Source organism: Podarcis gaigeae (assembly GCF_964106915.1).
Source record: "Podarcis gaigeae genome assembly, chromosome: 15".
Taxonomy (NCBI): Eukaryota; Metazoa; Chordata; class Lepidosauria; order Squamata; family Lacertidae; genus Podarcis; species Podarcis gaigeae.
The window spans coordinates 32,428,958-32,446,848 of NC_139692.1; the positions used below are offsets into that span (position 1 = coordinate 32,428,958).

Here is a 17,891-nt window from a genome sequence, read left to right on the forward strand (position 1 = left end):
CATTAAAGTATATTTTAAAATGCAAATTTTACATAGGGTGGGCAGCATATTTTGCATGTATATCTCGAGCACCCTGGATATTTGTACATTTTTGAGTCGCAGCAAAATCTGGAGAGATGCAATAACTGGCCAATAGCTGTGATCTGCAAAATTGGCTTGGTCCCCATTCCAACGTGGCTCATACAAAATCCTCCACCTTCCTTACTCTAAAGTGAGGAAGTGCAGTATCACTCCAGCACAAATGAAGCCTCCTAAAAGGAGGGTGTACACAATCAAGAAATAAGCCAAGACCCTTTGGACTTCCTGGAGGACCGCGGCCGCTATCCCCCAGCTTTTCTCTGGCCCAAACATGGCTGAGGCAATGCACTCTCCTAAATCACCATGGAACATGGAGTCTCCAAGAGTCCTGGTGGTTGAAAGCAGGTCTAGATAGGACAGGCTGGGGCTGTGGAATGCCTTATCTTGATTTCCTTTCCATTAAATTTGCTGTTGTGTCCTGTGAAAAGGCAGAAAGAAAGGGTTTGGGGGTTGTTGTTTTTTACATTATTATTTATTTACAATCTCAGAAGGCATGACACAAAAGGAAAATGGATGGGGAGGGAGGAGGAGATATGCAAATGTCCAGTTACAGGTTCTTTCCCCCTTTTTTATTTATAATCATAAATAAATAAGAATAAACATGTGCACCCACCACCGGGACCATTCCATTGTAACTATCCAACCTCCCAAAATTTCAACACCTCTTGCAATTCCATTTTAACAGTACAAATTCTAAAAACACCTTCCATATTTCCTCAAAACAATTTCTGCTGTATATTCTCTGTCTTACCATAACGGCACATGTTAATAGCTACTGTATATCCCACACCTCTTTATACCATTCTTCCATTTTATATTCCGCTTGCCCCTTCCACTTCCTGTTTATAACAATTTGTGCAGCTGTCAATAAATTTGTGAGCAAGTCCTTCATAGCCTGCGAAACTTCCATCCCGTCGTAAATTGATAATAATGCTGCTTCTGGACTTTCGGTCAGCTTTAACCCAGTGATTTCTGATATCCCCTTAAACACCCTTTGCCCAAAAAAATTGTACATATTTACACCCCCACCACATGTGAACGTGAGTCCCGGTCTCCTGTCATCCCCTCCAGCATAACACCGAATATTCCTTGTTTATTTGATTTACAGGCTCTTCTAATGAGCAACGGGTGGAACAATTCAAAGAGAGGAGATGTCAAAAGTTGCCCATTTCTCAACTGTGCTGATGGAGGGGTATTGCTTTCCTTCTCAACCCCTCCTCAGGCGGCAGTTCAAGGCAGGAGAAGCCTGGCTTCTCAGCAGAGCTGGGGGTGGCCTTCGTCCCTTTTCTTCTGTTGCCTTGACCCTCACGCTGAAGAAAGTCAGTAAGCATTTGTGAGTCTTCTGTCGTTCCCCTCATTCATGTTCCTAAAGAAAGGGCCATGTCGCTTAAAAAAATTAAAAATTAATATGCAAAAGTTTAAAAGGCGCAAGGAGATAGGATCATAATATATTAAGGATGGAATAACAAATAAAGTGAATAATGCATGTTGTAAACAAAAATTGCCCTTTTCCCCTTATGGGGTATCCAAGAGCCCATATAGAGTCCTTACATAGGTTCCCTATTGGTAGGAGAAGATAACAGAGGCCAACCAGAGAATATTGAGAAGCAAAGCAGCTAGTAAGCTTGATCTTTACTCATCTGTTGCAACAGGGTGCTCCCCTCACCCGCAGGAGAGGAGGAGGAACCCAGAACAATGGCACGCAAGGCCTTATAAAGACTTTTGAAATTGCCACCCTGTAGATCAAGACCACCCCCAGAAACATCACAGAAGGGGTGTAACCTAAGACCACCCCTCAGATACATAATACCTACATCACAAAAAGGCGGTCTAAAACAGAAATTTTGAATGTTGTTTTTCTCCTGTCTGGCAGGTTACTTGATTGGATTGCCTGGGGAGCCTGGGTAGTCTTTTGTACTGATAAATACTTAGTTCCTGGGCCATGTCACAGGCTCACACCCTATTCATATCTTAAATGTTCCCTTAAAACAGGAATTGTGAGGAAAGAGACAATGGGGAGGTTTCCCACTTTGACCTTGCAGAGAAAACAGTTTAGGAATCAAAATGGTTCCTGGTTGGTCTTCCTGTGCTGATCTATGTACGTGCTTGGTTGGTACGCTTAGGAACATTACCATATATCTAAGACCTCAAAATTCCTATCACACGCAACAATAACAAAAATAATACAGTACTAGGTAAAGAAGATCGCGCCCAGGTGGAAGGAAGTTCTGGGCTGTGGGGGAGGGAGGTGAAGGGATTAACTGAAACTGTTAAAGATTGGTATAGGATTTAAGAGAGTCAAATTTTCATAAAGATTCTATAAGGAAAGCAGAAAGCAACAAGAAATATCAAGTAAAAGTATTGGAGAGGAGATCAGTGTAAATGAAAAAATGAGACTTATGGTTTTGTTAAATATGATTTTATTTTGGAGTTGTCTATTTTGGAGTTGTTTGTTGTAAAGAATGTATATTATGTGAATAAAATAATAAAGGATGAAAAGTTAAAAAAAAGAAAAAGAAAAGAAAGGGCCATTTTGTATGTTTCCTTGTTTTAGTTATTCAGCATATTTATAGCATCCCCTTCGTCACAAGGAATCCCAGGGCAAGGAGGGGGGTTGCATGCATGTTGCATAAAAACACATTGGAAGAAGATCAGACTATAAAATAAATATAAACAGTGAGAACTAAAGTGGGCCAATCGCCTCCTATCAACAAATTCACTAATATTCTGCAGATTTATTTATTTTATTTCATAAAATTTAAATACTGCTTGATTGTAAGGAAAAAAAATCCTCAGCACAGTTAGGCAAACGGGTCAAAGTCTTCAAAGCGGCACTGAATAGAATATTCAGAAACATTATGTGCTTCCAATTTTGGCATTCAAATTTTGAGAGGAATTTAGAATTCAGATTTTAACTCTGGGCGCTCCAAAATTTGAATGCTTATTGGCTTCTGTTGTTTTGTTTAGAATATTTTTTTTGGGGGGGGGAGGCATCCCATATGAAATCTCAAGAGCTGTAAGTAAAGCATTTCAAACAAGCAGATCATTGTGTGGTCTGCTTGTTGCAAGAGGGTTAGAAGAAGTCAAGCGCTGTTTGCAACTAAATGGGATAAAAGGGTCAAACAACTTGTATTCCTAAAGCTACACTGCTGCTTGACTTTTGTGAGTTTAAACTCTGCTATTTAGGGCTCTATCTTGCTGGAGTTTAGCCTCACATTTTGAACCCAGATGATTCTTTTGTTATTTACCGCCCCCCCCCCCCCCCATTCACATTTCCCCCCATATCTCTTTCCAGTTGGTTTTAATGCATCTATGTGGAGTTTATTGTCTGCTTGTTTGTTTTGTTTGAAGTCACTTTGGGTTGCCCTGAGCAAGATACATCAACTATCATTTAATCTATCTATCATCTATCTATCTATCTATCTATCTATCTATCTATCTATCTTGTCAATAATCACATGCTGGGAGAAAATAAGACCACCATTAAGGTGTCTTCCAAGACTCCCAGCAATTTCCAAGTGGTCCCGGGGAGTGGAATTTGGGAACCATTGCTCTAGACTTTATTGGACTACAAATCCTATCAGCCCCAGCAAGTGTGGACAATGCTTAGGGATGATTGGAGCTGTAGTCCAGCAACATCTGGAGGTGCCTCAGGTTCGTGGGAAGGCTGGCTTGGAAGATCCGCTACTGCCCAGGAACCTGTGCTAATATTGAAGAGGAACCTTGTGGTTTTAGCACTCTGTCCATGCACAACACAACCTACACAGAGATATTGAAATTTGCACCAGCAAAATGAATTTGCCACAGAAAGCGCTTGCAGCTCCAACTTGGTGCCTCCAGGTTTTTTAGTGATTAACAAAAATGAAGTGCAAACATAACAAAGAGAGAAACACACACACACACACACACACACAGAGAGAGAGAGAGAGAGAGAGAGAGAGAGAGAGAGAGAACCAGAAATTTAAACCACAAATTGTCACAGCCTGTAAGGACAAAAGTGCAAGGATCCAGCACAGCTCCAAATGGAAAATAAAGTAATAACTTGTTCAAAGATTCTCTTTACAAATAATAAAGTTTTATAAAAAATAAAAAGTATTCTCCACCCGTGAGTTCCGTTATTATTGAGAATAAAGGTTCTATATATTCTTAAATGAGCCAGATGAGCATATCTGGGTGGCACTGAACAACCATGTGCTTCAATGTATAGGAAATAAAGTCCTGCCATACGTCAAAAAAGAACAGTCCTTTGAGCTCTACCCTTTAGATACTTTTGGTTTATGGCAGATCTCTTCAAGAAGGGCAATTTGCCAAACCCTTGAACACCAGCGACCCAAATGATTTAGGATTAAAGGTCTTCCAGGATTTGGCAACACAGCCCCGGGCTTCTGTTAAAAGATGAGAAATAAATTATTTACTTTTCAAATCCCGCTCTACCTTGGGTTTTTAATCCCGAAAAAAATGCTGCCCGGAAAGCTGTTTGCTAACCTTAACTCACCCTAAACTCCAGCCAACGAGATCCAAAGGTCCGGCGCTTCTGTTCTTCAGATCTTGTAGCTTTTCAAAAAGGATCAACGCTGCCACCCTCCTAACTCAGATTTCCTGGACCTTCCTTGTGGGGTGCAACAAACCAGGACACCTGCTTTGGTTGCCTCTGCTCAGTGGCGTAGCGTGGGTTGTCAGCACCCGGGGCAAGGCAAGTCATTTGCGCCCCCTAACCCGTGGATTTTAGTAGGGGCAGAGAGCCGCGAGTGCGAGCGTGCCCCCCCCAGATGTTGCGATTGGTGCGGCCGGCCCCCCCTTCACCCCCCACGCTACGCCACTGGCTCTGCTGCTAGCAGCAGGGCGGTGGCATTAGGAAGACTCGAACTCTCAAGGAGAGAGCCAGAAGAGATGGCCTGGTGGAGCAACCGGCTGGAAGAGTGACTGACAAAAGTGAATAAGAGAGAGGCTGATTTACACGGTTCTGCTGAGCGCAGCCTCTTTCATTTGCTCCCCCTGTTGCTTGGAGACCTCCTTATCACCAATTGCACATCCTCTCTCACTTCTTATGGACCGGAGTGATTGATGGCCGGGGGAAAGACAGACGCCTCGGGCATATGTTTTAACCTACATCTATGCCACTGGTTTGGTGAGATTGCCCACTGTGGCTGGCATCAGTGAACCCCCTTCCCTACTGGTCCATACATAGGGGCTGAGATAGCGGCAGTTCCCAGATCGCCGACTGGAATCATAAAGACTTGCAAAGCAAAATGCTTTAAACTGAATCAGACCATTGGTCCTCATTGCACTCCAGGTTTCCAGACAGGAGACCAATCCCTATCTAGGATTATAAACTGCTTCGAGGTTTGTTTCCCCCTCAAGCGGTGTATAAATTTTATGAAATAAAAATAATTATATAATTTTTATTTATTTTCCATTTGATATTATAAATTCGCACCATCATTATCCACTTTACCACCTTGGCTCTTTATAATAATAATATAATAATAATAATTTATTATTTATACCCCGCCCATCTGGCTGGGTCTCCCCAGCCACTCTGGGCGGCTTCCATAAAAACCAAAAATACAATAAAATATCACACGTTAAAAACTTCCCTGAACAGGGCTGCCTTAAGATGTCTTCTGAATATCAGGTAGTTGTTTATCTCTTTGACATCTGGTGGGAGGGCATTCCACAGGGTGGGCGCCACTACCGAGAAGGCCCTCTGCCTGGTTCCCTGTAGCTTTGCTTCTCGCAATGAGGGAACCGCCAGAAGGCCCTCGGCGCTGGACCTCAGCGTCCGGGCAGAATGATGGGGGTGGAGACGCTCCTTCAGGTATACTGGACCAAGGCCGTTTAGGGCTTTAAAGGTCAGCACCAACACTTTGAATTGTGCTCGGAAACATACTGGGAGCCTATCCCTATCGACTTCCTTCCCTCCCGCCTCACGGCTTTCAAAATTAAGCTTTATATCATTGCATTTTGTACGTTTTCCAGTTCTAATTACACTCATTACAAAATGGCTCAAAATTTAAATAAATATATAAAGATAGAACATTTCTCATTACAAGTCTTCAGACAACTCTGCTAGTGGTATTAATTGCTTCCAACAATCTTTCAGATACAGTGGTACCTCAGGTTAAGTACTTAATTTGTTCTGGAGGTCCGTTTTTAACCTGAAACTGTTCATAACCTGAAGCACCACTTTAGCTAATGGGGCCTCCTGCTGCCGCCGCGTCGCCAGAGCATGATTTCTGTTCTCATCCTGAAGCAAAGTTCTTAACCCGAGGTACTATTTCTGGGTTAGCGGAGTTTGTAACCTGAAGCGTATGTAACCTGAAGTGTACGTAACCCGAGGTACCACTGTATCGTATAAATTTACTCCAGTCCTTTTGAAATACTTGATCATGCTGGTTTCGGATTTTTCCTGTCAGCTTCACCATTTCTGCAAAGGCCGTCATCTTCATCTGCCACTCTTCTTTCGTTGGCCCATAATTTTTATTTATTTTTTATTTACCTTGTCAACCAACATGGGCGACGTCTATGATCCCCCTCCAGATGTGCCGGGCATCAGTTCCCATCCCCCAGCCAGGATGCCCAATGGCCAGGGATGATGGGAGTTGTAGTCCAGGAAATATCTGAAGCTCCACTGGTTGACCACCCTTGGCTGATGTGAACATAAGAAGAATCAGCTGGATCAGAACCATGTCCTACCTAGTCCAGCATCCTTTTCTTGTAGTGGCCAACCAGGTGCCCCCGTAGGAAACCCGCAAGCAGAAACCCAAGAGCATTCCCTCCATACTGTGGCTTCCAGCTACTGGTATTGAGAAGCATTTCTGGCTCTGAATGTGGAGGTACAGCATAGCCATTGTGGCTAGTAGCCACTGACATGGACATAGTAGCCAGGATTTTTGTTAGGGGGCAGGCCTTTTGTCAGGGCGGGGCAGAACCTCAATTAGCTATGTATTTTTATTGATTTGTATTGATGGGAGGGGCAGCTGATGTGATTTGTCACCTGAAATATACTCAGAGTGGATTTCATGCTCTTTATTCAGCTCATAGTGGTAAGGAGGAATCGAAGTTCCCCCACAATATCTGCTTTATATACATTATTTACACAATGGGCTGCATGTGATTGGCCAATTCCGGGATTCTCCTGATTCTCCAATCAGGTTGTGGATTCACTTCCAGCTGGAGCTGGATTGGGTGGCTCCTGCGGACCAATCATACTGCTGCACTGTTCTAGGACCAATCAGACTGCTGCATTTTTGATCCTATTGTTCTAGGACCAATCAGACTGCTGCATTTTGGATCCTATTCAACTCAGTACATAACATCACCCTATTGGTTTTGTCATATTTTAATGATGTTGAGAAATTAGGCTTGCACTGTGTGTGGGGGGGGGGGTAGGTTTCTAAATCTTACTGCGTGTACAAAGCAATAGAGGGCTAACTCAGGGGTGGAATTTTACAGTCACCGAGTAAGCCTGGGAAAGAGACAAGTACTACTAAGCCTTTGAGAGTGCAGGAACAGAGATAACTATGAGTAAAGACATAGCAACGCCATCCATAGTGTCATATCTATTCTTGCATCGGGCGTTTGGTACTGTATCTAGTTTTTAAGCTGGATTTTAAGGTTTCATACGAATGCAAGGTCAAAATGACAAACACAACAAAACATGATCAAGTTTATGAAACATAAGGGAAGCAGTAGAGAGGTTAAATTTTCCAAATAGAGAGCAGATAATGTAGACAAATAAAAGCAGCAAGAGAAATTCAAGATTCATTGTGGATTTTTATTTTTTTTAATTGTCATATGGTCATGGTTTTAAGCTGATTTCATTTTATGTGAGTTATATCAGCCAGAAACGAACAACAAATAAAAACAATGAATTCACTATTCAACTCAGTTCTGTTTTATTATGATACCAAATGAAAAGATCCTTAACACGATAAATTTAATGCACATGATTCTACATGAGAGGAGCAGGTAAAAGATGACACCGACCTCCAGTTTCAGAGGAAGCCACCCAGTGACCTACGCATGCGCCCTGCCCTGTGCATTTAGACTGACATTCCTCTCAGGAGCTCTTGCAGCCCAAGATGCAAATGTGCTTTGTGCGCAACTCCAGCTGGGTATCCCGAGAAGAAACGCCCATCGTCTCCAGAAACCTAGGGGAAGGAAAGCGAGAGAGCAGAAACCAGGGTTCAGTTCTGGGATTCATTGAAATGAAAACAATTACTGGACGAAACACAGAGCTAGCCCCGCTCCATCTTTTCACGGTTCAAACAAGTTGTCTTTTGACGGCAGCCAGGCGCATAATGGCGAGATACTTAGAAGAATTTGAGAGGCTGCCTCTTCGACAAACTGGTACAATAAAATGCGGCAAACGGCGGGTGTGGGGAAATGGGACTGATGGCATAAAGCCGGCATAAGGTTTGAAGCATGGCTTATGCACAGATTAAATAAATAACTGGCAACACTCCTGACTTTGCCACTCACATACTTTGTGGAGATTCCTGCATTGCAGGGGGTTGGACTAGATGGCCCTTAGGGGTCCCTTCCTTTTTAAAATAATTTTTAATTTGATTTTTTAAAAGTATAAACATGTAACCAAAAAAAATCCAAATATTGAGTTTACTCTGAATCTTCTGACTTCCCCCACCAATCCCTTCTATGGGTCCTACTGATATATACAACTGCATATCAATACTAATCCAAATTTTTATCCTTCTAAATTATCCATACTTACTGTTACTTTACAATTGTGATTTTAATCACAATTAAATGTGATTAACTAATCACATTTAATGTTTTAATGTGCTAATGTTTTAACTTACTTACAGTAGTCTTGTAGATGAATTATAAACTTTCCCCATTCTTTCTTAAAGTTCTTGTCTTCTTAATTTCTGAGCTTCCCAGTTAATTTTGCCATCAACTTGGTTTGCCATTCTTTTCTGGTCATGGTTATCTCTTCCTTCCATCCCTGGGCTAATTTTTTGGGGGGGGGGGTTTACCATCCAACTTTACCATTCTGTTACTCTACATAGGAATTTTTTGAATTAAAAATTACAATGTGCATACTGGAGCAGAATTTTCATTGCAAGAAAAAATATGGAAATCCAAGCCCTTCTGCTTTGCTAGCATCTCATACTGAGAACAGTTTCCGGTAAATTCTACTGCATGCCATCTATGAAAAGACATGCAATATCACAGGCTAAAGACTTCAGTGCGACTCTCCTAGCGGACTTAACCATGTTTCCTTGGCCCTTCCACATTTGGCTTACTCCAGCAAACAGATTTTGTCACCTTCGCTCTGTGTTTTGGAGAAGTGCTTTCGCCTCCTCAGGCTGGGCTTCCAGATAACGTCGGTACTGCGAGAGTGACCGGATATATCCTATTACGTCAGCAACGCTCAGGGGAATTTTATCGAAAATATCCGTCATCCTGGAAAGAAGCAGAAAGCTTTAGGAGAGGTTCGGGGCTTAGTTGAGAGTACGGAAATCCTTTGACTACGGAAGTGGTGTCAATCATATGTATGTTTGCTCAGGAGAGTGTGGCTGTTCAACTTAGTGACTTTGACAGTATTGTTCTGGACTTCCCAATTTGCATTTGTTTAGTTACAAAAATATTTGTATGTTGCTGTGTCATAAAAATATATCAAAGCTATTTACAGCAACAAAACCATACAACTTACAAATTCAGTAAGTTGGGGAAAAAAGAAGTTAAAAACAGGTATCATTTAACAACTGTGGATGCATTCTTAATAGTTTGCATAAGGTTGGTGGAACAGAAATGTTTTTAGCAGGAGATTGAAGAGATTGGCATGGCTGGGTCCATGCACCGCATTGTACAAAAGGGCCTGATCCACTCACCTCTGCTTCTCCTGAAATGGCAAACAATCAAAGATTTCTTGGTAATCATTCTCAAGTGATTTCAGCTTTTTATTTCTAAAGGTGAAAAGCTCGTCTACCACCTGGAAAAGAGAGGGGGGGGGGAGCCACAGTCATTTTTTTTTATGCTTGCAAAATCTCGCTCTTCAAAGCATGCTGCATAAAAGAGGATGCTGAGCTGTGAAATCCGGAGTAGAAAAGTGATCATCATGCAAATGCTCCCTATATGGAAAAACTAAAAGCACTGAGGGAAATGTGTGAGGTGCGGCAGCCTATAGAATAATGTACAGTGGTACCTCAGGTTACATACGCTTTAGGTTACAGACTTCGCTAACCCAGAAATAGTGCTTGAGGTTAAGAACTTTGCTTCAGGATGAGAACAGAAATTGTGCAGCGGCGGCATGGCGGCAGCAGTAGGCCCCATTAGCTAAAGTGGTCTTCAGGTAAAGAACAGTTTCAGGTTAAGAACAGACCTCCGGAACTAATTAAGTACTTAACCCGAGGTACCACTGTATTTCAAGACTGTCACCCAGTATGTGCCCATTTGATGGCTGGGATCTGCGAAACTGGCCCTTTCACAAGTGTCACGTAACATTCATTCAGCACTTACAAGAAATCAATGTTTTATTGTGGCAGCACTTGGGAACTGCCTGCCACATATCTGGCTAAAAACTTTTTCATTCCCCATGCCTACCTAGATTTTAGTAGCTATAAGTGTTTGAAAGGGTCAGTTTTATTTATTTTATGTAACATGTTTTTAATGTTTTTTAAATTGGTAATTCAAATTATAGTCAGACCTCGGTTCCCGAATGCCTCCGTTTTGGAACGTTTTGGCACCAAACACCGAAAACCCGGAAGTACCGTAACTGCTCTGGTTTTTGAACGATTTTCAGAAGCTGAACATGCTACACATCTTCTGTTTTGAGTTTCCCTATTGTACTGAGGCTTCCGCTTTGTTTTCGGTTGTTGAACGTTTCAGAAGTCGAATGGTTTTCTGGAACGGATTATGGTCGACAGCCGAGGTTTGACTGTAATATTTTAGACTGCCTTGTAAACCACTTGGAGGTCTTTTGTTTTATGTGGTGTGTGTGTGTATATATGTGGACTATATTAATTACTGAGCGGGGGTTGGTAAAAGTGTTGAAAGTCATGGTGCTTTGTAGAAACTGGCTTTATAAATATTACTGCAATAAATGCCTGGGCCCTGAAATGCTATTCTTTTCCATAGTGCCAGTGTTTTGCAGGAGGGATTAAAATGCATCCAGGACTTGTAGGTTTACTCAGTTAACCTAGACTGAAGTACTCTTCTGTCTGTTGTGACGTGGGGTTTGTGATTTCAGCTCTCTTGACATAATATGCTGGAGACAGTTCTCTAGTAACAAGTAGAAAGGATACATTTTGGAGGGAACAATATCAGGCAATCACAGTCCTGCCTTTTGGAGGCAACCAATAAGACAGAGGATCCAAATACAGCAGCTTAAATGAACCAATAGTAGCTGTACCCACTGGAACCAAAAGGCAGTTACTTTACCCTAATGCAAATACAGACAATAATAATGCAGATATAAAATCCTTTGACTCAATACACAACACTGTCCTTCTGCAGGAAAGACACTTAAAAACAACAACAACCCCGCGGACATTTGGGTCTAGAAAACTGGCAGGGATGGCCCTGAAATATGTGGCCTGAGGGCAGACCTCAGGTCCGAGGCCTGTGCGATGGACTGACCTCTCTGAAGATCTCCGTTAACTTGTCTGTACAATCTTTGTAACACAACTGCATGTCCCAGTTGTAGGAGCTGAAGACCACACAGCCTGACGGCTTGAGAACTCGGTCCACTTCCCTCAGAAAGCGAGGCCCGTCAAACCAGTGGACGGCCGCAAACGCCGTGACCAGGTCCACAGAGCCGTCTTCGAAAGGGAGGTCTTCGGCAGGGCACACCCTGTGGGAGGAGATGACAAGGTGATTGTTCGGAGCCTGCTGGATCAGGCCCAAGGCCCATCTGGCTAAGCATCCTGTTCTCACAGTAGCCAGCCAGATGCCCCATTGGGAAACCCGCAAACAAAACCTGGGTGCAAGACCAGCGGCAGAGGAAGCCGCTCGGGCGCCTGGGGCAGTGCGCCCAGTGGTTGAGCCACCCATAGGGGCATGGCGCACCGCGGGGCCTCCAGAGTCTGCCTGCTTTCTCCCACTCAGCCACCCTACAGCCACAGTGTCACTCCCAGTAGACATGCGTAGCTCGGGCGCACTGCAGGCCCTGCGGTGGGTGCCGCCCAGCATTTTGTCACTCCCCTCAGTGGTGACACCTGGGGCGGACCGCACCCACCGCACCCCCCTTTCATGGCCCCTGTGCAAGACTCCTCAGTGGTTTCCAACAACTGGAATTCTGTAGCATTGCTGGCTCCAGCTGTGGAGACAGAGCACAGCCATCGCTATACCGCCCAACATTTCTCTGATGAAAATAGGGGTGTCCTATTCCATAATCATTGTATTCTTTATACCCAAGCGATTTGACTGGGTCGCTCCAGCTACACTGGGCGGCTTCCAACATATATAAAAACATAACAAAACACTACACATTAAAAAAAAACCCGAAAACTTTCCCTGTGCTTCAGGTGTCTTCTAAGGTTGTATGGTTGCATAACTCCATACCCTCGCATGAAAATTTGGACGTCCTAAGGAAAAGTGAGACATTCCGGGGCTCCTTTTGTAAATCTGTAACAAATTATGGCTCCCAGAATCCTCTGGGGGAAGCCATGACTATTTAAAGTGGTATGATAGCGCTTTAAATATGTTTTCATATTTTAATACTTATTATCTAATTTGTGGAGTAATTGGAAGTGTCTGTGTGCACAAACATCAGAACATAAGGAAAGCCTGCTGGATCAGGCCTAGGGCCCGTCTAGTCCAGCATCCTGTTCTCACAATGGCCTACCAGATACCTGGGGGAAGCCCACAAGCAGGATTTGAGCAAAATGGCTTCCCTCCTGCGGCTTCCGGTAGTCAGAAAAATTGGCCTTCACTCTGCCCACCTTGTAGGTCCAGCAGAGGCATCGTGGCAAGTAGCCACTGATAGGCCTCTTCCTTAATTTCTCTAGTCTTCGTTTAAAGCCATCCAAGTTGGTGGTCGTCCCTGCCTCATGTGGGGGGGAATTCCATAGTTTAAATATGGACTGCATGAAGCTGTGTTTTCTTTCGTCAGTCCTGAATCTTCCAACATTCAGTTTCAAGAGCTCTAGTGTGATGAGAGAGGGAGAAAAACGTCTTCCTGCCTGCTTTCTCTCGGCCATACACGTGTGAGGTCAGCTCCTACTTACAGATAAGAGATATTGGGCGGTTGTGGAGCTCTCCTGGCCTCCTCGATCTGAGCTTCACTGATGTCTGTCCCGACCACCTTCTCAAAATGTTTTGCCAGCATCCAAGTGCTTTGGCCCGAGCCACAACCCACGTCGACTGCCAGCTGCCCAGGGCTCACTCTCTGAGAAAAGATAGCGACACATCTCAGAAAAACCAAGAATAAGCTCCTAATACCTGCACCTCCCCACCTCAGAAGGAGGATGGGGAATTCCCAACATAGAAGCATATTACATTGCCAACCAAATATGCCATATAATCCCATATATACTCAAAGATGAGACAAAACAATGGGTACACCTAGAGAGGGACACAACTGAAAACACCTGCACCACAGCATACCCACTCCTGCCAAACAAACTTAATAAAATTCCCACAACACATAACAGGTACACACAGATCATGCTCAAAGCATGGAAAACAGAAATAGGCAAACTATCCCCAACCCCATCCCCACTAATCCCCCTGGCGTACCACCCATTATTGCACCATGCAGCACAAAACCTCCAGATACAAACCTGGCGAACCAAAGGCTTATATCGCCTAATAGACTTTTATAAAAATAACAAACCTTTGTCAACACAAGAAATACAACACAAACTAGAAGACACCCAAATGCCCTGGTTAACACAACACCAACTACATGCCCTCTTAAACAACCCAACAGTAAAAACAGCAGCACCTAGGCCCCCAACAACCTTCGAAAACCTCCTCCTAACAACAAAGGGAAACGGTAAAGGGACGGTATCCGCAATATACAAAATACTACTCCAAAATCCCACAATCCCCCTAGACGCAATCAAAAAACAATGGGAGAATACCATAGGCTATGAGATTAACCCCACTCAATGGACTCACTTCAAAGAACTCACTTTGAAACTCACCTGCAGGTGGTACCTAACACCAAGAAAACTAGCTGTGATGGCCTGGGAATCTGATTCAGAGGCTGAACCGGAGGAATCCCAGCCTGCACAGAAGTCCCTGCCTCCAGGACCGGCTGAGCCGGGGCAGGGCCTTGAATCTGAAGGGCCCGCACCTGTGCCGGATCCTCAGGAGCAGACACCAGGTGTATCCACTCGGGCTCCAGAGGTGGTTGAGGACCCAGTGCCTGCAGGTGCGCCTCTCCCAGCCCTGTCAGGGGAAGGTGAGCCTCCCCCTGGGTCAAGTAACCCTCCAGCATCTCCTGAGCTGCAGAGGCTCAGGGCAGAGAGGCGGAGGGAACTGGGTTCTCTCAGGAGGAGTGCTCGCCTTAAGGCCAGGAGAGGTAGGTCACCTGGGGGCCGGGACCGCCCCTGGCCTCAGAGAAGATAAATGTCAGTCAGCCCAGTCCCAGGTTACGGGAGCAACGACGTTGGGAACCTGTTTCTTCCAGCACCCAGACCTGTTTTTCCGAAGTTCCCGACCACGCCCAGCTTCTTGCTTTGGACCCCACTTCGCTCTTGGTGGACAGTCTCCAGACCCTCGGCCCAGGACCGGACTCTGACCACGCCTCACGGTACCCCCCCGGGACCAGCACACTAGCGCTAATACGCCCAGGAACCTCACCAAAATGATGGAGAGGGTGCACCTCCACAGGCACATACCTCCACATGTGGTGGGAGTGCCCCAAAATCCAACTATTCTGGACAACAGCCACGCAAGAAATATGTAAAATAACTAAGCAAGTATTAGACACCACCCCAGAATTGGCCCTAATAAACATCTTCCAAGACAACAATGCCCATTTACACCACAAAGAACTCATAACCCACCTTACTTTCAGCAGCCAGAAACACCATAACCAGACAATGGAGAGACCTGTCAGGAGTATGCATAGACCAATGGTACCAAAGAGTATGGGAAACAGCCCTACTAGAAAAATTAACCAATAAACTCAAACTGACACACTGACACGGGGACAAACAGAAGAAGACGCCTTTACCCTGGTATGGTTCCCCTTTATCACATACACAGCCCAACAGGACAACAACAATAATCCACCAACAGCGTACAAATCAAAATGGCTAACCTGATCCAAAACACCCACTCACACACGAAAACAAAGATCACCACACCCAGTCACAAAGAAACAACCACACCCTAGGCCAACCCCAACCTCTCTCACCACCAAAGGAACACAAGTGAACAGCACAAGCAACGCTGACACCAAACCCTACATACATTAAGCATAACAGAAACATCGCCACCCCCCCCATCTTCCCTCTTCTCCCCCTAATATCTCAACAAATGAAACGGATTTGTAAAAATGTTACATGGAAAAAATATGAGACACATTACACTTACTTCTATAAAACAAGAAAATCTTTAATTAAAAAAAATGAAAATGAAAAAAGAACAAGGAGAAATGCACCCCCAGGTCATTTTCTGCAAGGCTAGCACCTCAAAGTGCAAGTAGATAAATAAGTACCGCAATGGCGGGAAGGTAAACGGCATTTCCGTGCGCTGCTCTGGTTCGCCAGAAGCGGCTTAGTCATGCTGGCCACATGACCCGGAAGCTGTACGCCGGCTCCCTCAGCCAATAAATCAAGATGAGCGCCGCAACCCCAGAGTCGGCCACGACTGGACCTAATGGTCAGGGGTCCCTTTACCTTTACCTTTTAGGGAACCTGTGATCCTGCACCCATCCACCCCAATGTTGTTGAGACAGTACAGCCCCCCCCCCGTCCTCCGCAGCCAGCATGGCCAGTAGTTAGTATGGATGGGAGTTGTAGTCAAAGAAACAGCATTGTGAGGGACACGGCTTTCCCACTCCTGACTTACCCAAGGCTGTACCCATCTAGTTCCGAGAGATGAGCAGTTTTCACTTTAATACAGTGAAACCAGCTGTTAATTAACCCAAAACGTCATGGGCTGGTTGGACGCAGAAAAATGGCAGGAGGAACCAGCTGGGTAGCCCCCAAGGAAAAAAGATTCAGAGCCTGGGGAGTGGTGGTTGCAGAAACCTGAGCTCTGAACATGATCTGATTTACTTTTACAACCCAACTCATCACTTACCTGTGATGCTTTTGGGGTGGTCTTTGGCTAAGGAGTTGGGCAATTTGTAAAGTTGTGACACACCTTTGTTCTGGGTTCCCTCTCGCCTCCTTGCACGGTGGGGTGATGGTAACTGTGTCGCAATAGAAAACTGCTTCATTCAGTTGGTTCCTGCCTTCACTTGTTCTTCTCTGACCCGTAATGGACTTCAGGGATACTGCATTCCTTTGACGGGGAGTTGGCCTTCTTATATCACTACCGCCCCCTTCTTACTACCTAGGGACACTACCAAGAGGCGTAAGACCTTCTGCTAGAGTTCTAATGCTTGCTTGTTATGAATATGTGTTTACCCTTAGCCTTATGCCTGCTAGAAGTTTTCACAGAAAAGGAATAACGAAAGATTGGTTTTTTACAAGAAATGAAAGAGACAGAATGTTTACTTTGGGAAGCAAAGTGACACTGTAGAATCGTAGAGTTAGAAAGGACAGAGGCGCAGCAGGGCCTTCTTTCAGGCTGCTCAGCCTCCTCGTCTAGCGGCTGACGCAGGAGGTAGCACTGCCTCTGCCGCCGCTTTTCCTCACAACCTCCGTCCAGCCCCCAGAGCTTCAACTCCAGATACCTTGGTCTGGATTGGAGAGAGAGGAGGAGAGCTGGAGGGGAAAGCAGGCATTCAGAGGTTTTTTTCGAGGGTGCTCCCCACTTTGCACATTTTCACTTATGTGTGTGGGGGGGGGGCCCAGAACACAACCCCCACATAAGGGGGGGGGGTCAAGTTTTGCAGTGCCTGTACTGTTATATACCAATGTTATGTTATGGAAAGGGTCTTCTAGAGGAATCATTTACCATGCTATTTTTTTCCTAAAGTATTAAGAAGGCCAGGAAGCCTTCCAGGACATTTTCAGGATAAAGATTAGTATCGGAGTGAAGAAAGTTCATAATGGAGCTCTCCTTTTATATAAAATTATGCCAACTGTACGAATGCAATGATCTACGCGTCTAAGTTCAGACACACACACTATTATGTTCTTACCTTTTCTTCCAGGTACGAGAAGATAACACCCTGTAGATTCTCCTGCGGGGAAAACCTGTATTTTCGATAAATAGCAGCGTGAGCCCTCTCCTCAAACAGACGAGTGGCCATGGTGTCACGGAGCACAGCCTGCAACTACTTGCAAATTCAGAATGGCACACACTACTACGTTCTTACCATTTATTCCAGGTACGAGAAGATCACGCCCTCTAAGTTCTCCTGCAGGGAAAACCTGTATTTTTGATCAATAGCAGCGTGAGCCCTCTCCTCAATCAGAGGAGTGGCCATTTCATGGAGCACATCTTGCAACTTCTTGCAAGTCCAGACTGACACATTCTATTATCTTCTTAATTTTCTTCCAGGTATGAGAAGCTCACACCCTGTGGGTTCTCCTGAGGGGAAAACCTGTATTTTTGATAAATAGCAGCGTGAGCCCTCTCCTCCAACAGATGAGTGGCCATGGATTCACGGCGCACAGCTTGCAACTTCTGCACGTTCCTAGGGACACTGGTCTGCCTTTGTGTGTTTTAAAATGTTATAACAGTGAAGTAATTTATTGTAGCGCTTTTTAATGTAATCG

General features: G+C 44.6%; 1 protein-coding gene across 3 annotated transcripts; it reads right to left on the reverse strand.

Moving 5' to 3' along the window:
• Positions 1 to 7,952: 7,952 nt before the first annotated feature.
• On the reverse strand, positions 7,953 to 17,645 carry LOC310832667 (putative methyltransferase). 3 transcript variants are annotated; one of them, XM_083714836.1, is made up of 6 exons: positions 17,489 to 17,645; positions 13,272 to 13,432; positions 11,683 to 11,896; positions 9,936 to 10,036; positions 9,370 to 9,507; positions 7,953 to 8,231 (listed from the first exon to the last, which is right to left on the reverse strand). In XM_083714836.1, exons 1-6 carry the CDS (start codon positions 17,489 to 17,491, stop codon positions 8,141 to 8,143), a joined length of 708 nt encoding a protein of 235 aa, XP_083570962.1. In that variant the 5' UTR covers positions 17,492 to 17,645; the 3' UTR covers positions 7,953 to 8,140. The 3 variants fall into 3 exon arrangements, with proteins under 3 accessions (XP_083570962.1, XP_083570961.1, XP_083570963.1); XM_083714835.1 differs by lacking the exon at positions 17,489 to 17,645 and adding an exon at positions 17,312 to 17,479; XM_083714837.1 differs by lacking the exons at positions 9,370 to 9,507; positions 17,489 to 17,645 and adding an exon at positions 17,312 to 17,481.
• Positions 17,646 to 17,891: the final 246 nt, after the last annotated feature.